The sequence below is a fragment of the Bombina bombina genome, chromosome 6 (assembly GCF_027579735.1).
Source record: "Bombina bombina isolate aBomBom1 chromosome 6, aBomBom1.pri, whole genome shotgun sequence".
Classification (NCBI taxonomy): domain Eukaryota; kingdom Metazoa; phylum Chordata; class Amphibia; order Anura; family Bombinatoridae; genus Bombina; species Bombina bombina.
In genome coordinates this window covers 975882696-975906331 of record NC_069504.1, presented here as the reverse complement: position 1 = coordinate 975906331, position 23636 = coordinate 975882696, and the positions used below count along the sequence as shown (strand labels likewise).

The following is a 23636-nucleotide window of genomic DNA, read 5'->3' as shown; positions in this document are numbered from 1 at the left end:
TTTACCTTTTATGTTTATATGTAATGTTATATATCGCTGGTAATAAATAAATAAATTAAAAAAAAAAAAGTTCCACTTTGATCCCCTGTGTTAAAAAACAGCAGACATGCATAGCTTTGTCATTGTTTTTGGGCTATTTGAAGGCCACTAATTGCAACTGCACACCACACTTCTGAAATTCCCGGCAGTGAACGAGTTAATCAGTTAGCTGTTAAGGAGAATATTTACTGTAGTATAGGGATTACTCCCAACTCCTAAGCCCAACATGATACCTCTCAAACAGCTCTGTTCCCTCCCCCCCCCGACTGGTCACCACCATATTAGGTACTATTAGTGCACAGAGATTCCTTCCTCCCCAATCTGCGGCACAGCAAACTGTGCCCCTGTGCTGGACATAGGTACTATGCCAACACAGTATGCTGGGGAAAGTACCTATGTCCATATGGCGCAAGGGGTTTAAGGACCATTATAGTGAACACAATGACATGCTCTAATTCGCTAGCTGGGTTATGCGACTACCACTGCTGTTTTGGTCATTGTCAGTTTCCACTAAGGACAAGCAGTACTTTAACTATGTGTTTAGCCTGGTTGCAGAGGCTAAATACATAGACTTGCCGTGTCATTAGTGACAAATAAAATTACAAGCTTTAATGAATTAGAACGTAATTTTTTCTCTCTCACTATAATGGTCTTTTAAACTGAAAAATATTGTCCTCTTCACTGGATCTAATTGCAGACTACTTTATTTAATCCTTACAACTTTTATAATAAATCTCTGCATCATGTGAAATAAACCTCAAGATGTTAAGAGGACAGACTATACTCTGGAATCATTTAGTAATCAGCCACTCTTTGCTTTCTCATGGATTGCGTTTTCTTTATTCATGTATGTACAGTATTTTCTAACATATTTGCTTCCTTTAATTTAATTTTGTTAAGGTTGAACCCTTTCAATAGACCGTTATTTAAATAAATACAACATTTTAATACTGCATTTGTACATCCCATGCAGCATGGTAGTTCTAGGAGAAAGTTAAAATATAGTTTTAAGGCCTGTGGTACCTGCCTTATTGACTTGTATGAGCAAGGGGTGCATTACCTCTGGGCTTTGTTCTATAGAGCTATCTTCACTGTCAAGCTCTGATGTTGGTGTGGAGTTGCTAATAGTTCTAAGATTTCTCCAGTTTCCAGCCTCTGATTCATCTGTAATAATAAGCACATTAAATGGTTAATTCATCATGGATCTTCTCCACATTATCAAATGACTAATTTTAGCAAATGTCATTTGGTATTTTACCTTGATCGGTAGTAAACTGAATATCCACATTCCCAGATGAGGAACCTGACAATAACCCTTCATGAGAAGTATCCTCTGCTTGAGGGCTGGATTCCTCTTCCAAATAAAATCCATTCCACGCATAAGCCTGGCCGGTTTTTGGAACAATATGGGACCTTAGAACTGTAAAACATATAACAAAACAATCCATTATTGCACATTCTGCTGTGGTAGAACACTACATTACAAACAAAAGAAAAAAGAAGAGAAAAAAAACAAATTTAAATTGTATACAAGGGCTTTGCTATTAAAAAAATAACAACAAATCAACCAAAAACGTAATCCTTACCAATACATATTCTTTGCATCAAAAAGAGCAATATCAAGTTAACTTATGTGTTATCTAACAGCACAAGTATATTGTCATTGTGTTTAGCCAGGCAAACCTCCTTTCAGTGGTATATCAAATCACATTTGATACCACTGAAAAAAATGGTTAATATATTTCTGGTAGGACTATTTGTTTTTCTATAAAAAAGGCTCAATACTAACTTAATGCTTCACTTATATTAAAGAGACATGGAACCCAAAATATTTCCTTCATGACTGAGATAGAGCATACAATTTTAATAAATCGGCTAGCTGCTGATTTTTGGCTGCATATATATGCGTCTTGTCATTGGCTTACTGATGTGTTCAGCTAGCACTCAATAGTGCTTCTCCTTCAACAAAGGATATCAAGAGAATGAAGCAAAATTGATAGTAGAAGTATATTGGAAAGTTGTTTAAAAAGTATACTCTATTTGAATCAAGAAATATTTTTGGTGGGTTTCATGTCCCTTTAAATAACAGAAGGAACACATATGTTATATGCTTCCTTCATTTACATTATTTAACTAGCAATATGACCTAAATTGCCATCATCAATAAAACGAAATCTCTCTTTTTTTGGTACTGATTATTTTATGTTTTTTAAACATAACTACAAAAGCGCACACAACATCAGCATACGGACCACTGATCTAACCACTCTTCAGTGTGTCCTTAGCGAGCACATTGTAGCGTAGATTACTGTTTCAAGTTAACTTGGCAACACATGAAGTTGGTGTTGCCCGAATGTGACATAATAAATGTATTATTTATTCTGGGCATCAAATTATTTATGTGAAATGGGTCAGTAATAACTTATGATCTACATTAGGATGATCATTTAATTCACTTTTTCTTATTAAATATTATATGTATTTGTATTATCCAGCACCCACTCCATCACACATGCGTTGGTGTTATAGGTGTACAGAATATTCCGATGAAAAGTGTTGTCTTATGTCAAATGTGCTGAGGCTCTGCTACAAAATATCCCATTTACCTCGTCCGACAACACTTAACTTGCCTTATCTACTTGATCAGCTGAATGTGTACAATTTGTCTCACTACTTTTGTCCCCTCGTAAAAAGCATGAACCCTTAGCCTGGTAAAAAATGACTGCACATCAGTAAAGGAAACCACATTTTGTCACAATCCCTGGGAGCCCATCTACCATGTCTACCTCTGTGGTTGTAAGATATTCTCATATGCTATGAAATCTGGCAACTACAGCTAATACCTGGGTCACTTAAACACATTATCATATATAAAATGTACCCATCAAAACAATTTCAACCATCTTATTCCAATCTGTCATTTCTTTTATTTATCATAATTACCCCTCCCCGGTTCTGTTTACATGACAGAATTGTCAATTGTAGAATTTTGCTTAACTAACTCTCTGCCAACACTACAAAATTTGGAAGAATAGTTCTCCAATAAATGCCTGTCAGAAATGTCTACTCTGCTCAGTTAATTTGTAAAAATCACCGTACAATTCTTAACCTGCATTAGATTAAATTTTATTAGCCACCAACAAAAATAAATAAAAACTATTAACTGTGAATAATATTGAAGTTTTCTAAAAAAAAAAAAAATTATGTTAGCAACACACTTCTAATAATGTATTCTTTTCATGTTTTAACTCATTTGTACATTACTTGCATCATGAAGACAGTAGTACTCACAGACTTTATGTCTTTGTGCAAGGGTTCGTATTATTTGTTCCACATACGTACTGCGAGGTGACTTGTCTTCCTTGGATGTGTTGAGAGAACAGCTTCTGGATATCTGTCCGGCCAAGTGCCAGAAAAATGCAGCTGCAGCTCCCTAAGACGAATGAGACACAAAAAGTATTCATTATGCTTACTAAGGTTACAAAAATGCTGTGGCATTTTAATACAGAACAGGAAGTGCTTCCTCTCTAAAGGAATTCATATAAACTAGAATGGTGTGAAAAATGTCAAACGGCATTTAACGCAGATCTTACCACCTTCTAATTAAAGGTACATGAAACACAAAGTTTTAATTTCATGATTCAGATAGAGCATTTCATTTTACACAACTTCTCAATGTACTTCTTTTATCCAATTTAATTTTCTTGGTATCCTTTGTTGGTGGAGCAGTAATGCCCTACTGGGAGCTAGCTGACCACATTGGGAGAGCTAATAAAAAGAGGCATATACGTGCAGCCACCAATCAGCAGCTAACTCACAGTAGTGCATTGCTGCTCCTAAGCCTACCTAGACATGTGTTTTAACAAAGAATACCAAGAGAACTAAGCAAACTAAACAAAAGAAGTTAATTTGAAAGTCATTTAACATTGCCTGCTCTATCGGAATCATGAAAGAAAAATGTTGTGTTTTATATCCCTTTAAAAGGGACATCAAACCTAACATTTTCCTTTCATGATTAAAATAGAGAGTAAATTTAAAAAAACAAAATCCTTTTATTTACTTTATTTTCTTGATATCCTTTACTGAAAAGTAAACTGGTAGGTTTTAGAGTATCATGTGTCCAGAGAACTAAATGGGAGCAGTTTTGCAAGAATGTTTTTAACAATGGTATACATGTGGAAGAGAGCTAGATGATAGCAGTGTTTGCTGCCATACTGTACTACAGACACGTGCACACTATCTACCTAGGTGTCCTCTTCACCAAAGAATGCCATGAGAACAAAGCAAATTTGTCTGAATCATGAAAGAAAAATTCGGAGTTTCGTGTCCCTTTAAAAATGGACAAAATGTGAAGCATGTATGGAAATAATTTATTGCGAGGACAATAGTTGGCAGAAAAAGGGTAACATGAAGCCCTATGTACTAGTTCTTTGCAGCCCCTGGGGAAATAAAGGAAGAAAGAATGTGTGCTATGGGTGGCAACAACTCAGCGGAGCCCACCGAAGGAGAAAAAAAAACAAATAGAAGGTAAAACCTACAAACTTACCTAAATCTGGCCCAGTGCGAATGAACATTTTAAGGAAAAAGATTATTGTGTGTTTAATACATTTGTAAATGGCATTGGCCCTTAAGCCTTTTTTATGGAGGACTCAAAAATAATTGAATATACAGAAGAAAAAGAAAATGATACATTATACAAACTAATTATTCATATCCCATCTGTATAACAAGAATAGGCTTACAGTATATAAGTCCTTATTTTTCCCCTTCCGAATTAGTTAGGAAGCTCCTAGACCTCTAAATTGTAATTGTGACTCTTAGTAAGGGGTTGTTTAATTTAAGCTATATAAGATAAAGAGACAATATAATATATAAAGTTGCATTCTATATGGTTATGGAGTTTCATAGTGGGGGGGGATAATAAAGTGTCAAAAGGGAAAAAAAAAGAAAAAAAGACTCTTACTGGGCTATAAGCATATAAGATGTTATAATTGCAGTTTCACTGGATAATTAGGCCTTACCGTAAATACAAACTTAACAGAGAACGAGTTATACTAAACAATTAGACTGAGTTGGCATCAGTGCAGCTTAAGAAAAACAATTTGCTAACCGTACACAATGAGAAAAAGATAAGTACTTAATGTCGCTTTAGAGATTATGTTGAGAGATCCCCGAGTGGTAAGAGTGGTACTCTAAGATGTGGGGCAGTACTGGTGTGGGAAGTACATAATTAGATTAAATGAATGAGGTAGTCATGATGCAAAGAGATGCAGCATAGTATTAGAGGTATTATAAGATAAAGATGTCTATCGTGTTATAACTATTATCCAGTGGTCAGATTAGTGTAGTAACAATTTACTGGTTGTCTTGGTGTTTAGTAAGAATCACTGATGTTCTCAGTTGTGAGGATGTATGTGTGTCCCTTTATTTTTTTTTTTGTACTGTATAATAGCTTAATAGGCTGAACCCTCTGCAGCCTCGGCCGCTGACTGCAAGGTACATATCGGGACGCAATGCTCATAAACCTCTTGATTTTTTCTATATATTAGAAATGTGTTTATTTTTAATTAGACTGCCTTCTAATATCATTATGGTTTAGGAATATGGAAAAGAAAATTTATGCTTACCTGATAAATTTATTTCTTTTTTGACACAAGTCCACGGATCATCTTAATTAGTAATGGGATATTCACCTCCTGGTCAGCAGAAGGAGGCAAAGAGCACCACAGCAGAGCTGTTAAATAGCTCCTCCCTTCCCTCCCACTCCAGTCATTTGACCGAAGTTAGGAAGAGAAAGGAAAAGCCAAGGTGCAGAGGTGTCTGAAGTTAACAATAACCCACAACCTATCTAAAAACACGGGGCGGGCCATGGACTCATCATTTAAAAAATAAATAAATTTATCAGGTAAGCATAAATTTTCTTTTCTTTTTTATAACACGATGAGTCCACGGATCATCTTAATTACTAATGGGATTCAATACCCAAGCTAGAGTACACAGATGATACGGGAGGGATAAGACAGGGAACCTAAACGGAAGGCACCACTGCTTGAAGAACCTTTCTCGCAAAAGCTGCCTCAACCGAGGCAAAAGCGTCAAATTTGTAGAACTTTGAAAAAGTGTGAAGAGAGGACCAAGTTGCAGCCTTACACAGAAGCTTCATTTTTGAACGCCCATGAGGAAGCAACAGCCCTCGTGGAATGCGCCGTAACTCTCTTGGGAGGCTGCTGTCCAGCAGTCTCATATGCAAAATGTATGATACTCTTAAGCCAAAAAGAAAGAGAAGTAGCCATAGCTTTCTGTACCTTACATTTTCCTGAGAAAACCACAAACAAAGAAGAAGACTGACGAAAGTCCTTAGTCGCCCGTAAGTAAAACTTTAAAGCACGGACCACGTCCAAATTGTGCAGAAGTCTTTCCTTCTGAGAAGAAGGATTAGGACACAACGAAGGAACAACAATCTCCTGATTAATGTTCAGATCAGAAACAACCTTAGGAAGAAATCCTAATTTAGTACGTAAAACTGCCTTATCTGAATGAAAAATAAGATAAGGAGACTCATACTGTAATGCCGAGAGCTCTGACACTCTCCGAGCAGAAGAAATAGCAACAAGAAATAAAACTTTCCAAGATAACAACTTAATATCTAAGGAATGCATAGGCTCAAACAGAGCCCCTTGAAGAACTTGGAGAACTAAATTAAGACTCCATGGAGGAGTAACTGGTTTGAACACAGGCCTGACAGAATGATTGAACATCTGGGACATCCGCCAGATGTTTGTGTAACAAAATAGATAAAGCCGAGATCTGACCCTTTAGGGAACTCGTCGATAAACCCTCTTGGAGAAAAGACAAAATTCTAGGAATCCTAACCCTACTCCATGAGTAGCCCTTGGATTCACACCAATAAAAGGTATTTACGCCAAATTTTATGGTAAATCCTTCTAGTCACAGGCTTACAAGTCTGAATCATGGTCTCTATGACCGAATCAGAAAATCCCTGCTTGAATAAAATTAAGCGTTCAATTTCCAAGCAGTCAGCTCAGATTTGGGTGAAGGAAGGGCCCCTGAATCAGAAGGCCCTTCCTCAATGGAAGTCTCCACAGAGATGCCATCTCCACCAGATCCACATACCAAATCCTGCGAGGCCAGGCCGGAGCTATGAGGATCACCGACACCCTCTCCTGTTTGATTCAAGCAATTACCCGAGGAAGAAGAGCAAACGGAGGAAATAGGTATGCTAGACTGAAGGTCCAAGGGACCGCCAGAGCATCTATCACTTCCGCCTGGGGGTCCCTGGACCTCGACCCGTATCTCGGGCGATTGGCATTCTGTCGAGAATCCATGAGATCCAATTCCGGTTGACCCCACTTGAGAATTATGTTTGAGAACACTTCCGGATGAAGTTCCCACTCCCCCGTATGAAAAGTCTGTCTGCTCAAGAAATCCGCCTCCCAATTGTCCACCCCTGGAATGTGGATCGCTGATGGGTAACAAGAGTGGGCTTCTGCCCACTGGATTATTTTGGCTACCTCTGTCATCGCTAAGGAACTCCTCGTTCCTTCATGATGATTGATGTAAGCCACTGAAGTTATGTTGTCCGGATGGAACCTGATAAACCGGAGAGAGGCTAACTGGGGCCAGGCCAGAAGGGCATTGAAGATTTCACTCAGTTCTAGAATGTTTATAGGAAGAACAGACTCTGAGCCCAAACTCCCTGCGCCTTGAGAGAGCCCCAGACTGCTCCCCACCCCAGAAGCCTGGCGTCTGTTGTCACAATCACCCAAGATTGTATGCGAAAGCAGGTTCCCTGGGAGAGATGATCTAGAGACAACCACCATTGAAGAGAGTCCCTTGTCTCCTGCTCCAGAGTTATTTGAGGAGAAAAGTCTGCATAATCTCCGTTCCATTGCCTGAGCATGTTTAACTGCAGAGGTCTGAGATGGAAACAAGCAAACGGGATGATGTCCATTGCTGCCACCATCAGCCCGATTAATTCCATACACTGAGCCACTGATGGCCGAGGAGTGGACTGAAGGACTAGACAAGTATCGATAATCTTTGATTTCCTGACTTCTGTCAGAAAAATCTTCATAGACAAGGAGTCTATTATGGTTCCCAAGAAGGTGACTATTGTGTCTGGAACTAGGGAACACTTTCCCAAATTTACATTCCACCCGTAAGTTCTCAGGAAAGATAACACTATGTCGGTTTTGGATCTTGCTGGTTGAAAAGATGGCGCCTGGACTAGAATGTCGTCCAGATAAGGCGCCACCCCTATGCCCCGTGACCGAAGTACCGCCAACAGAGACCCCAGAACCTTTGTGAAAATTCTGGGAGCAGTGGCCAGGCCGAAAGGAAGTGTTTGTCCTGGAAGGCAAATCTTAGGGACTTGTGATGATCCCTGTGAATAGGGACATGTAGGTACGCGTCCTTTAAATCCACAGTTGTCATGAATTGATCCTCATGGATTAAGGGAAGAATGGAACGAATAGTTTCCATCTTGAAGGACGGAACCCTGAGAAATTTGTTTAGACTCTTTAGATCCAAAATTGGTCAGAAGGTTCCCTCCTTTTTGGGAACCACAAACATATTGGAATTAAAACCCTGACCCTATTCCTGTACTGGGATGGGAACAATCACTCCCAGGGCAGAGAGGTCTCCTACACAATGTAAGAACGCCTCTCCCTTTGTCTGGTCTGCAGATAATCTTGAAAGAAGAAACCTGCCTCTGGGAGGAAAACTTTTGAACTCCAATATGTATCCCTGAGACACCATTTCTATTGCCCAGGGACCCTGAACGTCCCGAAACCAAGCCTGAACGAAGGAAAGTCTGCCCCCTACCAGATCCGGTCCCGGATTGGGGGCATGCCCTTCATGCTGTTTTGGATTCAATAGCAGGCTTCCTGGATTGTTTACCCTTATTCCAAGACTGGTTGGGTCTCCATGTAGGTTTAGATTGTTCCTGCTTAGAGGAAGAAGAGGAAGAATTTCCCTTGAAATTTCAAAAGGAACGAAAATTACTCTGTCGTCCTTTTTGTTTGTATCTCTTATCCTGAGGGAGGAGATGACCCTTACCTCCCGTGATATCAGAGATAATTTCCATCAGGCCAGGTCCAAACAAGGTCTTCCCCTTGTAAGGAATCGCTAGAAGCTTAGACGTAGATGAAACGTCCGCAGACCAAGGTTTTAACCATAAGGCTCTGCGGGCTAGGACAGAAAAACCCAAACTCTTAGCTCCAAGTTTATTAATCTGAAGGGAAGCGTCCGTAATAAAAGCATTAGCTAGCTTCAGAGCTTTAATCCTGTCTTGGATTTCCTCCAAGAAAGTCTCAGTCCTGAGAGACTCAGACAGAGCATCAAACCAATATGCTGCCACATTAGTGACAGTAGCAATGCACGCAGCTGGCTGCAATAGCAGACCCTGGTGAACATAAATCTTTTTAAGTAAACCCTCTAATCTCTTGTTCATAGGATCGTTGAAAGCACAACTATCCTCTATGGGAAAAGTGGTTCTCTTGGCTAAGGTGGAAACAGCCCCTTCCACCTTAGGAACTGTTTGCCAAGCCTCCTTGAAAGAGTCAGCTATGGGAAACATCTTCTTAAAAATAGGAGAGGGAGAAAAGGGAATACCTGGTCTCTCCCATTCCCTAGTAACAATCTCCGAAGCTCACTTTGGCACTGGAAATACATCTGAGTAAGAAGGAACTTCGAAATATCTGTCCAATTTACTAGACTTCGCAGGGGCAATCACTACAGTGGAGTCATAGTCGTCTAAAGTAACCAAAACCTCCCTGAGCAACAGGCGGAGGTGTTCTAGCTTAAACCTAAAAGTTACAACCTCCGAGTCAGTCAGAGGCAATTCATTTTCTGAGTCTGAAATTTTGCCTTCAGATGGAACCTCAATACCCTCCTCCTCAGGTCCTTGGGAGGGTATTTCCGAGATTGCCACCATTGCATCAGAAACCTCACTTGCTGCATGCCTGGCTTTCCTCTTACGTTTACCTTGCAGCATTGGGAAAGCAGACAACGCATCAGAAATTGTGGAAGACATGAGAGCAGCTATGTCTTTTAAGGTAACTCCAGCGGGCGCTAGAGCAGAAGTACAGGGCACTGCTTGAGCGGGTGTTAAAGTTTTGGGCGCTTGGGGAGAAAGCTGCGGCATACCTTGAATCTCGTCAGACTCTTGGGAAGCATCAGCTTTTTTTTTTTTTGCTCAGGAAAAATCTTTTCCCTATAACTTAAAGCCCTCTCAATACATGAGGGACAGAAAGGGATTGGTGTTTCCACATTTGCGTCCAAACACATGGAGCAAATAACATTTTGCAAGGCTCCTATGTCTATACTTAATCACAAAGATAACAATATGCAATAAAAACTTTAATTTTGACAAAAAAAATGTTTAATGTAAAAAACGTTACTGTCTCTTTAAATTTAAAAGTGAAACTTTTTTACTGCGTGAGAAAAAGTGTTAAAACAACATACACAAGAAAAAAAGAGACACCCCTACACCTCAGCAGCTCTGCAGAGGTGCCTAACTCACTGCAAGACCGGAGCCTCTCTCTCCCTTCTGGCAAACGACTTCTGTTGACTCGATAGGGAAAACGATGCAGCAACCCTCCTGACCTAAAAACGCCTGATCTTTATGTCAGAAAAACATGCGATTCTAGGCAGAGGAACCATCCGGTGTGTACCCAGTGTAGACTGTATCCAGATAGAGGCGCTGAAAAAAAGCGTGCAAAACGGAAGATCCGCCCTTTGTGGGCGTGGCTAACCTAGACAACACTCTCCCGGGCTTTATACAGTGTTAAAAAACATAATTTATGCTTACCTGAAAAATTTATTTCTCTTGTAGTGTAACCAGTCCACGGACCATCCATTACTTGTGGGATATTCTCCTTCCCAACAGGAAGTTGCAAGAGGATCACCCACAGCAGAGCTGCTATATAGCTCCTCCCCTCACTGCCATATCCAGTCATTCGACCGAAACAAGACGAGAAAGGAGAAACCATAGGGTGCAATGGTGACTGTAGTTTAATTAAAATTTAGACCTGCCTTAAAAGGACAGGGCGGGCCGTGGACTGGATACACTACAAGAGAAATAAATTTATCAGGTAAGCATAAATTATGTTTTCTCTTGTTAAGTGTATCCAGTCCACGGATCATCCATTACTTGTGGGATACCAATACCAAAGCTAAAGTACACGGATGATGGGAAGGACAAGGCAGGAACTTAAACGGAAGGAACCACTGCCTGTAGAACCTTTCTCCCAAAAACAGCCTCCGAAGAAGCAAAAGTGTCAAATTTGTAAAATTTTGAAAAGGTGTGAAGCGAAGACCAAGTCGCAGCCTTGCAAATCTGTTCAACAGAGGCCTCATTTTTAAAGGCCCAGGTGGAAGCCACAGCTCTAGTAGAATGAGCTGTAATCCTTTCAGGGGGCTGCTGTCCAGCAGTCTCATAGGCTAAGCGTATTATGCTCCGAAGCCAAAAGGAGAGAGAGGTTACCGAAGCTTTTTGACCTCTCCTCTGTCCAGAGTAAACGACAAACAGGGCAGATGTTTGACGAAAATCTTAAGTAGCCTGTAAGTAAAACTTCAAGGCACGGACTACGTCCAGATTATGCTAAAGACGTTCCTTCTTTGAAGAAGGATTAGGACACAATGATGGAACAACAATCTCTTGATTGATATTCCTGTTAGAAACCACCTTAGGTAAAAACCCAGGTTTGGTATGCAGAACTACCTTGTCTGAATGAAAAATCAGATAAGGAGAATCACAATGTAAGGCAGATAACTCAGAGACTCTTCGAGACGAGGAAATAGCCATCAAAAACAGAACTTTCCAAGATAAAAGTTTAATATCAATGGAATGAAGGGGTTCAAACGGAACTCCCTGAAGAACTTTAAGAACCAAGTTTAAGCTCCACGGGGGAGCAACCGTTTTAAACACAGGCTTAATCCTAACCAAAGCCTGACAAAATGCCTGGATGTCTGGAACTTCTGCCAGACGCTTGTGCAAAAGAATAGACAGAGCAGAGATATGTCCTTTTAAAGAACTAGCTGATAAGCCTTTGTCCAAACCCTCTTGGAGAAAGGACAATATCCTAGGAATCCTAACCTTACTCCATGAGTAACTCTTGGATTCACACCAATAAAGATATTTACGCCATATCTTATGGTAGATTTTCCTGGTGACAGGCTTCCGAGCCTGTATTAAGGTATCAATGACTGACTCGGAGAAGCCACGCCTTGATAGAATCAAGCGTTCAATCTCCATGCAGTCAGTCTCAGAGAAATTAGATTTGGATGATTGAAAGGACCTTGTATTAGAAGGTCCTGCCTCAGAGGCAGAGTCCATGGTGGAAGAGATGACATGTCCACTAGGTCTGCATACCAGGTCCTGCGTGGCCACGCAGGCGCTATCAGAATCACTGATGCTCTCTCCTGTTTGATTTTGGCAATCAGTCGAGGGAGCAGAGGAAACGGTGGAAACACATAGGCCAGGTTGAAGAACCAAGGAGCTGCTAGAACATCTATCAGCGTTGCTCCCGGGTCCCTGGACCTGGATCCGTAACAAGGAAGCTTGGCGTTCTGGCGAGACGCCATGAGATCCAGTTCTGGTTTGCCCCACCGATGGACCAGTTGAGCAAACACCTCCGGATGGAGTTCCCACTCCCCCGGATGAAAAGTCTGACGACTTAGAAAATCCGCCTCCCAGTTCTCTACACCTAGGATGTGGATCGCTGACAGGTGGCAAGAGTGAGACTCTGCCCAGCGAATTATCTTTGAGACTTCTAACATCACTAGGGAACTCCTGGTTCCCCCTTGATGGTTGATGTAAGCCACAGTCGTGATGTTGTCCGACTGAAATCTGATGAACCTCAGTGTTGCTAACTGAGGCCAAGCTAGAAGAGCATTGAATATTGCTCTTAACTCAAGAATATTTATTGGGAGGAGTTTCTCCTCCTGAGTCCACGATCCCTGAGCCTTCAGGGATTTCCAGACTGCGCCCCAACCTAGAAGGCTGGCATCTGTTTTTACAATCGTCCAATCTGGCCTGCGAAAGGTCATACCCTTGGACAGATGGACCCGAGAAAGCCACCAGAGAAGAGAATCTCTGGTCTCTTGATCCAGATTTAGTAGAGGGGACAAATCTGAGTAATCCCCATTCCACTGACTTAGCATGCATAATTGCAGCGGTCTGAGATGCAGGCGCGCAAATGGCACTATGTCCATTGCCGCTACCATTAAGCCGATTACTTCCATGCACTGAGCCACTGACGGGCGTGGAATGGAATGAAGGACACGGCAAGCATTTAGAAGTTTTGATAACCTGGACTCCGTCAGGTACATTTTCATCTCTACAGAATCTATAAGAGTCCCTAGGAAGGAGACTCTTGTGAGTGGTGATAGAGAACTCTTTTCCACGTTCACTTTCCACCCATGCGACCTCAGAAATGCCAGAACTATCTCTGTATGAGACTTGGCAATTTGAAAGCTTGACGCCTGTATCAGGATGTTGTCTAGATATGGAGCCACCGCTATGCCTCGCGGTCTTAGAACCGCCAGAAGTGAGCCCAGAACCTTTGCAAAAATTCTTGGGGCAGTGGCCAACCCGAAGGGAAGAGCTACAAATTGGTAATGCCTGTCTAGAAAGGCAAACCTTAGGAACCGATGATGATCTTTGTGAATCGGTATGTGAAGGTAGGCATCCTTTAAGTCCACTGTGGTCATGTACTGACCCTCTTGGATCATGGGTAGGATGGTCCGAATAGTTTCCATTTTGAATGATGGAACTCTGAGGAATTTGTTTAAGATTTTTAGATCCAAGATTGGTCTGAAGGTTCCTTCTTTCTTGGGAACCACAAACAGATTTGAATAAAATTCCTGTCCCTGTTCCGTCCGCGGAACTGGATGGATCACTCCCATTACTAGGAGGTCTTGCACACAGCTTAGGAATGCCTCTTTCTTTATCTGGTTTGCTGATAACCTTGAAAGATGAAATCTCCCTTGTGGAGGAGAAGCTTTGAAGTCCAGAAGATATCCCTGAGATATGATCTCTAACGCCCAGGGATCCTGAACATCTCTTGCCCACGCCTAGGCGAAGAGAGAAAGTCTGCCCCCCACCAGATCCGTTTCCAGATAGGGGACCGTTCCTTCATGCTGTCTTGGGGGCAGCAGCAGGCTTTCTGGCCTGCTTGCCCTTGTTCCAGGACTGGTTAGGTTTCCAGGCCTGTCTGGAATGAGCAACAGTTCCCTCTTGTTTTGAAGCGGAGGAAGTTGATGCTGCTCCTGCCTTGAAATTTCGAAAGGCACGAAAATTAGACTGTTTGGCCTTTGATTTGGCCCTGTCCTGAGGAAGGGTATGACCCTTGCCTCCAGTAATGTCAGCAATAATTTCCTTCAAGCCAGGCCCGAATAAGGTCTGCCCCTTGAAAGGAATGTTGAGTAATTTAGACTTTGAAGTCACGTCAGCTGACCAGGATTTAAGCCATAGCGCCCTACGCGCCTGGATGGCGAATCCGGAATTCTTAGCCGTTAGTTTAGTCAAATGAACAATGGCATCAGAAACAAATGAGTTAGCTAGCTTAAGCGTTCTAAGCTTGTCAATAATTTCATTCAATGGAGCTGTCTGGATGGTCTCTTCCAGGGCCTCAAACCAGAATGCCGCCGCAGCAGTGACAGGCGCAATGCATGCAAGGGGCTGTAAAATAAAACCTTGTTGAATAAACATTTTCTTAAGGTAACCCTCCAATTTTTTATCCATTGGATCTGAAATAGCACAACTGTCCTCAACCGGGATAGTGGTACGCTTTGCTAAAGTAGAAACTGTTCCCTCCACCTTAGGGACCGTCTGCCATAATTCCCGTGTAGTGGCGTCTATTGGAAACATTTTTCTAAATATAGGAGGTGGGGAAAAGGGCACACCGGGTCTATCCCACTCCTTGCTAATAATTTCTGTAAGCCTTTTAGGTATAGGAAAAACGTCAGTACACACCGGCACCGCATAGTATCTATCCAGCCTACACAATTTCTCTGGAATTGCAACTGTGTTACAGTCATTCAGAGCAGCTAATACCTCCCCAAGCAATACACAGAGGTTCTCAAGCTTAAATTTAAAATTAGAAATCTCTGAATCAGGTTTCCCCGAGTCAGAGATGTCACCCACAGACTGAAGCTCTCCGTCCTCATGTTCTGCATATTGTGACGCAGTATCAGACATGGCTCTAACAGCATTTGCGCGCTCTGAATCTCTCCTAACCCCAGACCTATCGCGCTTGCCTCTTAATTCAGGCAATCTAGATAATACCTCTGACAGGGTATTATTCATGATTGCAGCCATGTCCAGCAAGGTAATCGCTATGGGCGTCCCTGATGTAATTGGCGCCATATTAGCGTGCGTCCCCTGAGCGGGAGGCGAAGGGTCTGACACGTGGGGAGAGTTAGTCGGCATAACTTCCCCCTCGACAGAACCCTCTGGTGATAATTCTTTTATAGATAAAGACTGATCTTTACTGTTTAAGGTGAAATCAATACATTTAGTACACATTCTCCTATGGGGCTCCACCATGGCTTTCAAACATAATGAACAAGTAGGTTCCTCTGTGTCAGACATGTTTAAACAGACTAGCAATGAGACTAGCAAGCTTGGAAAACACTTTAAAACAAGTTTACAAGCAATATAAAAAACGTTACTGAGAAGCAAGCAAAAATTAATTAAAAGGAACAGATCCAAAATAATACAACTCACATTATTTAGACAAAAGATACATAATTTACGTTATCAAAACTGTCAATTCAAACAAAATCTAGCCACAGGCGGGGGGCGGAGCGTGCGGGCGTTCTGAATGGCCGCACCAGCCTAAAGCTCCTGCTGCAGTGGAGACGGAACTCTCCCGTGGGTCATCTATTAACCTCAACAGTGCCCTAAAATTGATACCCAGAGCATTGGGAAGGACTAGAGAATGTAACGCTATCATTTACTGGTCCCGGTGTGGACTACAGACCTCGCAATCTGACAACGACATGGGCCGCGGCTGAAGCCTCTCTCGAGTAAGCGCAAGGACAGAGTCCCGAGATCACATATCAGCCCAAGCTCACCTAATCACCTGCTGAGAACACAGCACCTTCACGGACTGCCCAGAGACCGACATGCCGTAACACCCGCTCATTACGGACTTTTACACAGATCCGGTAAGCTGCATCTTTTACAGAACTCACATGGCAGTCGCCATTTTTAATGGGGCATAATAACAGAGATCTCACAGCACAGTGAAAGAACCACACACCACCCCTAGCTCCGATAGCATTACCCATTTCCCCATGAGAAGCATTGATCTAGACAAATTCACAATACAGCACTAAAGGCACTACTTATTTTATTATGCAAAGAGAACAAGCTGTATGATTGTACAGGTCTGATTTACTCCATTTTGCTAGAGACGCACAGGCTCACTATCACGCTGCCTGATAAGCATAACAGAAGGAGGTGAAAGAGGTAAAAAGAAAAGCGGAGACAAAAGTTTATTTCAAGTGCAAATCTATCTCAACCATGTCACAGCGCAGGGTCACAAAACCTGACAAGGCCTTAAAATCCACATCTACATCGGGAGCTGTAAACTCCTTTTTCAAAAAGACAGATAGCACAAAAAAAGAAAATTGATATGCCACAGGCCTCTAGCGAAGATGAAGATTTATGTGAAAGCCCAAACACTCGAGAGCCCTTGACATCACCTTCTAACCCACATTTATATCTTAAAGAAGCACCTGTCACATTAAAAGCTATGGAGGACTTAATTGACCAGGTGAAGTTATGCATAAAAGCTGAGTGTGCGGACCTAAAAAGGGACATTAATGAGCTTGGATTTAGAGTGGAGACACTGGAAGATGATAGGGAAGAAATTACTAAGGAAATGGCAGAAATGTCACACTCTATAGAGGCCCAACAATCACAAATCCTTGAATTAGAAAATAAGCTTGATGATGTCGAAAATAGGGCACGCAGAAATAACCTCCGAATACGCGGAATCCCTGAATCAATCAAAGGCGAAGATATTTCAGAATATTTACAAAATCTGTTTCAGTCTCTGGCAATTTCTAACCAACGTGTGATTGAACCCATACCTTTGGAGAGAGCACATAGATCTCTGCGGCCGAAGCCAAACGATAATCAACCTCCAAGGGACATTATAATCTGTTTCCTGAGTTATAAGGATAGAGAGAAAATTCTACAATTGTCTAGAACACAACCACATTTCTCTTATATGGGTGCAAAGGTCCAAATCTTTCAGGACTTGTCCACTAGAACGCTGCAACTCAGAAAGGGATTTACCATCCTTACCTCCCACCTAAGAACTCTACAGATCCCTTACAGATGGGGATTTCCCGTATCGCTGCAAATTATTAAAAATGGAAAACGTCATGAGTGCAGCTCCCCAGAAAAAATTGAAGACTTTTGTAAACTGCTGGACATTCCTATTCCAGAAAACACCACTCCTCAGCCCGAGACACGCAAACTACCACAACCAAAGCCTCAGAGACGTCTCTGGTCCGAAATAGTTGACAAGAAAAACAGGAAAAAGATATGCCCAGATCCCTCCACCTCAATGGATAACACATGAGCGAATCTACCCTTGCTTTGAAGTCCTATCAGCAATTCGGATTCAAGTTAGCACTGAATCTTAGTTGTGCAATCGTGCACTAGTTATGGAAGTTATGTTTGTGCTATCTCTCATTCCTTCTTGTTTGCTTGAAGGATTACAGAATGAAGAACTGACTGATTGTGTCCCCCCCACGGCGGACACGACCAGCCTTGACCTGGACTAACTACAAGTACCCTGAGGTCGTGAGTATAAGTAGTTAGATGCCATAGCGGGACACTGTTGAATGACTATATAATGAGATATTTCTCATCTTGCTTGTCTGAGAGCTCATCTACCTCAGACTTTTACTCTACATTTGTTTTTTTTTTATACCTATGTAACATCGTGGGTAACATGTTAAGAGATGTGTAATATACTGGGATGTGCCCTCTTACAGGGCATTGGATCATGTTTATGTTTTTGTTCTTATGTCTCTCACCCTCGGCCTGTCGGGGGAGTTCCGTCATACTGTACTCATCCCCCTACTCAATCCTTCTACTTTATTCCCTAATTGCTTCTACCACCTATCTTCTTCTCACTTGCCTACCCCCCTTCTCTCCTTTTCCTTTTTTCTTTCTTTCCTCCCTTCTTTCTTTTCCCCTCCCCCCTTACAGTTCAAGGAGTACCTGTTACAAGTTTTCATTTGTTAAAACAGTTATACCATTCAAGTGTGCTAGATAGTGAAGTATTTATCAGAGTGCATATTATAGCAGGGTTGGTTTACTTCATATTTATTGTTGGAAACAAAAGCACACCTCCATGAGTTTAGACGCTAACGCTAAGGGTCAAATGCCTGAACAAAACCAGCCTAGTCAATTTCGGTTAGCCACACAAAATGTTAAGGGTTTCCTGTCCCCTCAAAAACGCTCTATAGCATTTCACGACTTCTACCGGAAGAAAGTTGACATTATTATGACACAAGAGACTCACTTTAAAAAGACCAATGAGCCCAGACTTTCGCAGTTATATTATGATCAGCATTTTCTAAGTTCTGGACCGACAAAACATAATGGCGTATGTATCTCTTTCAGGAAGGGTACCTCATTCACTCTACTAGACAAGTACACTGACGCAGAGGGGCGGATTTTAGTTCTGACAGGTCTTTACTTTGGTAGACCCATTACACTGGCAAATATATATGCACCTATCCGTCCCAGATCTTCATTTTTCCGCAAGGTCATCAATCATATTTTAGATATCTCAAAAGGCCCAGTTTTCCTAGGTGGAGACTTTAACTTCCCAACCCCACACTAGACCCCTCCACAGGCCGCTCCTATATACAAAACTCGCAGATAAAAGCTAACTGGCAGGCTATACGCAATATACCCATGTTTGACACCTGGAGAGTGACACACCCAACTACAAAAGACTTTACATTCTTCTCTAATCCACAACGCTCATACACACGCCTTGATTATATATTATGTGAACAACGAACACTACCCTCACTATACGGCTCTAGACTTTTTCACACTGCCTGGTCAGATCATAGTATGGTGTGTACAAATTTTTTATGGTCGGCTAAACCACAATTTCTGCAACATTGGAGACTAAGTGACCAGATTTTCTTAGACCCATTGATCACAACTGATATAGAAGAAAAGACAACTGAGTTTTTCACTTTTAATACCCCCTCAGCCACCTCAGCAACCAATAACTGGGAAGCATATAAATGCTATATAAGGGGGGTGATAATGGGGCACACGCATAGACAACGTAAGCAAAGAGAGAGCCAACTTAATTCATTAACCTCCAACTTTAACAAGTGTGAAAATGACCTAAAACAGAACCCTCAATCTCAACTTCTCCTACAGAAATCCCAACAGGCCAGAGAGGACCTACACCACTACTTAATTAAACATGCGCATATGAGAGCCATAGCCTCCGAATCAAAATTCTTTGTGAAAGTAATAAAACTGGGCGCCTTCTTGCTAGATCCCTGAAAAAGAAACGCTACAAAGCCTTTATAGATAAAATTACAGGCCCAGATGGTACCACATTCACCACAAACACTGACATTGTCAACCAATTTGCACAATACTACTCCTCATTATATAACCTCCCCTCCCTTGACATGGAAACTAAACTAGCTAAGATTAATAGTTACTTAACTAATATCCAGCTTCCCACATTACTTCAAGAAGACTGCGAGGCACTGGATGATGGATTCACTATTCAGGAACTTATGTTGGCAATTAAAAGCCTCCCCCAGGGCAAAGCCCCGGGACCTGACGGTTTTAAGCCCAAATTCTATCATCAGTTTAAAACCCTACTAGGCCCCCACTTGTTGAGCATGTACCAATCATTAGATGAAGAAGGTCGGCTAACCCCAAATCTCCTAGAAGCCACTATTTCTGTTATCCCTAAGCCAAATAAACCTGCTGATAAAGTAACCAACTATCGCCCTATCTCCTTAATAAACATTGATATTAAGTTATATGCCAAACTAATTGCCACGAGAATTAATAAATATTTACCTTCCTTAGTGCACTCCGATCAAGTGGGATTTATCCCACGTAGGGAGGCTAAATATAATACCATTCGAGTTCTGCACACTTTGTTTACCGCTTCATCTACCAAAATGCCCCTGATCCTGCTATCTACAGATGCGGAGAAGGCCTTCGACAGGGTGGACTGGGACTTTCTCTGGTCCATCCTGTCGAAGTTTGGATTCTCGCAGAAATTAATTACTCGCATTAAAGTACTCTATTCCGCCCCTTCAGCGCGCGTTAACGCAAACAATACACTCTCACAAAAAATCCACATAAATAATGGCACACGTCAGGGATGTCCCCTATCCCCTCTCCTATTCGCTCTGGCGGTGGAGGCATTGGCGGCGCGAATTAGAAGCAATCCCCTTGTTCACGGAGTCACTTTTGGAGAGATTTGCCAAAAATGTCTTTTATATGCTGATGACATTATAGTTACAATAAGCTCTCCACTTTCTTCCATCCCCACTATACTCAGAGAACTAGAAAGTTATAAATTGGTTTCCAACTTCTCCATCAACATGGAAAAGTCTATGATATTACCCTTACATCTCGCAGAGGACGAAATACAGTATATAACAAATAACACCTCATTCCAGATAACTAGCAAAATTAGATACCTAGGGATAGACATATCTCCTAACCACACGGAATTGTTTAATCTTAATTATACACCTCTCCAAATAGAAACTAATAAATCCCTAGAGCATTGGAGTAAACAGGGCCACCTTTCTTGGGCTGGACGTATTAATACGATAAAAATGAACCTCCTTCCTAAATATCTATATCTGTTCCAGGTCCTCCCATTAGATCTCCCCACTCAGTACTTAATGAAACAACAAAAAATGTTCGATTTATTTATATGGGATCACAAGAGAGCCAGGGTGGCCAGGAACACCCTGTTTTTAAAGAGAGAAGATGGAGGACTGGGATCCCCAAACCTGATGTATTATTATAAAGCTGCACATATGGCTCGCATAGTTGCATGGAAACATTCCCCCCTAGAGAAACCCTGGATACAAATAGAAACATCTCTGGTGGGTGGCCTGAACATGGGAGACCAGTGCTGGATCCCACACAGAAATAGACCACCAGAAATTTGGGGAAACTACTATATAGCTTCTACCCTTAAAATATGGGATAAAACTCTAACTGAAGAGAATCAGATCTCGACTCCCATTTCCCCTCTGTCCCCTGTGCTCAATAACCCCTTATTGCTACAGGCACACACTTTTCCCTCACCACGTCTAGATGGTAAACCTACTAATATACCAACACACATGATACTCCAAAATGGACTTATTAGATCCCAAGCTGATATCCATCAACTCCTAGGTGCCCCTTTCCACCTTTGGTTCCCATACTTTCAAATTAGACATGCTATTCATAATAGTGCCCATACGGCTAATCTTGTCAGACCTCTTACCCCCTTTGAAACGCTGTGCACAACTACCACAGTCACTAAATCCCATGTGTCCATCATATATAAACTTCTCAGAGGAACTTTCCCTAGTAAAAAACCAACTTACATCATAAAATGGGAAAAAGAATTAAACATAGTAATCACTGACACCCAGTGGCAGCGGATTTTTTTAGAGACCAAAAAATCCTCCCTCTCAATGGCAATGGTGGAAACAAACTACAAACTTCTTTTGAGGTGGTATCTGACCCCCCACCGCTTACGTAGCATTTTTCCTAATTCGTCCTCACTTTGTTGGAGACACTGTGGGGGCGGGTGGGTACTCTTTCGCACATTTGGTGGTCCTGTCCATGCCTCCGACCTTATTGGGACAGCATAAATAAACATATTGATAGGGTGCTGGGTAGACCTGTAATGCTCACACCTAGTCTGATACTGCTAAGTGATATCCCTAAAATTCCATGTGTATATAGAAAGAAATTATTACAATGTATGCTTAACTGCGCCAGGCGCCTGATCCCTAGGTTCTGGAAGAAAACTACTGTCCCCTCATACACTATGTGGGTAAAGGAGGTGAGTCACGTACTTGAATTGGAAAAAGTATATTATGCATATAAGAGAAAACAGGATGCTATTGTAGATATAATTTTTATTTGGGAACAGCAGACCACCTAAAACCTGAAAATAAGCAGAGACATACCCGAAAACTGTTAATACAGGCAATTATGACTGGTACGTGTGTTTTAACATAATATGTTTAATATTTTTTCACTTGACCTAACAAATCTTGAAATAGAGTGCTTTGAATTGATATCATAAAATGTTATATGACCCTAATGTATATGCTATTTTACATGTGAGCATTGTTTGTACGCTTGGCACTACACTCTTGTACACTTGTTATATGTGATTTTCAGTTTGATCTTGTTTTGAAAATAATAAAAATTAATTGATGGAAAAAAAAAAAAAAAAACGTTACTGCGCCTTTAAGAAACACAAATTTTCCCAAATTTTGAAATAACAGTGAAAAAATGCAGTTACACTAACGAAATTTTTACAGTGTATGTAATAAGTTAGCAGAGCATTGCACCCACTTGCAAATGGATGATTAACCCCTTAATACCAAAAACGGAATAACAAATGACAAAAACGTTTTTTAAACAGTCACAACAACTGCCACAGCTCTACTGTGGCTTTTTACCTCCCTCAATACGACTTTTGAAGCCTTTTGAGCCCTTCAGAGAAGTCCTGGAACATGCAGGAAGAAGCTGGATGTCTGTGTCTAATTTTTGCTGTGCAAAAAAACGCTAAAATAGGCCCCTCCCACTCATATTACAACAGTGGGAAGCCTCAGGGAACTGTTTCTAGGCAAAATTCAAGCCAGCCATGTGGAAAAAACTAGGCCCCAATACGTTTTATCACCAAACATATGTAAAAAACGATTAAACATGCCAGCAAACGTTTTAAAATACACTTTTATAAGAGTATGTATCTCTATTAATAAGCCTGATACCAGACGCTATCACTGCATTTAAGGCTTTACTTACAGTACTTCGGTATCAGCAGCATTTTCTAGCAAATTCCATCCCTAGAAAAATATTTTAACTGCACATACCTTATTACAGGAAAACCTGCACGCTATTCCCCCTCTGAAGTTACCTCACTCCTCAGAATATGTGAGAACAGCAAAGGATCTTAGTTACTTCTGCTAAGATCATAGAAAACGCAGGCAGATTCTTCTTCTAAATACTGCCTGAGATAAACAGTACACTCCGGTACCATTTAAAAATAACAAACTTTTGATTGAAGAAATAAACTAAGTATAAAACACCACAGTCCTCTTACGACCTCCATCTTAGTTGAGAGTTGCAAGAGAATGATTGGATATGGCAGTGAGGGGATGAGCTATATAGCAGCTCTGCTGTGGGTGATCCTCTTGCAACTTCCTGTTGGGAAGGAGAATATCCCACAAGTAATGGATGATCCGTGGACTGGATACACTTAACAAGAGAAATAACGCCATAGTACTGAACCACCATACAAAAG

General features: G+C 41.4%; 1 protein-coding gene across 2 annotated transcripts in view; it reads right to left on the bottom strand.

Moving 5' to 3' along the window:
- The window catches only part of DELE1 (DAP3 binding cell death enhancer 1), a 150072-nt gene that overhangs the window by 91476 nt on the left and 34960 nt on the right, over window positions 1-23636 (bottom strand). The window contains exons 4-6 of one of the 2 annotated variants that reach the window (XM_053718628.1): window positions 3331-3472; window positions 1298-1459; window positions 1100-1203 (exon numbers count right to left, since the gene is read on the bottom strand). In XM_053718628.1, the coding sequence (XP_053574603.1) occupies window positions 1100-1203; window positions 1298-1459; window positions 3331-3472 (408 nt within the window). The remainder of the gene's footprint in view (window positions 1-1099; window positions 1204-1297; window positions 1460-3330; window positions 3473-23636) is intronic. The other variant, XM_053718629.1, reaches the window with a different exon arrangement.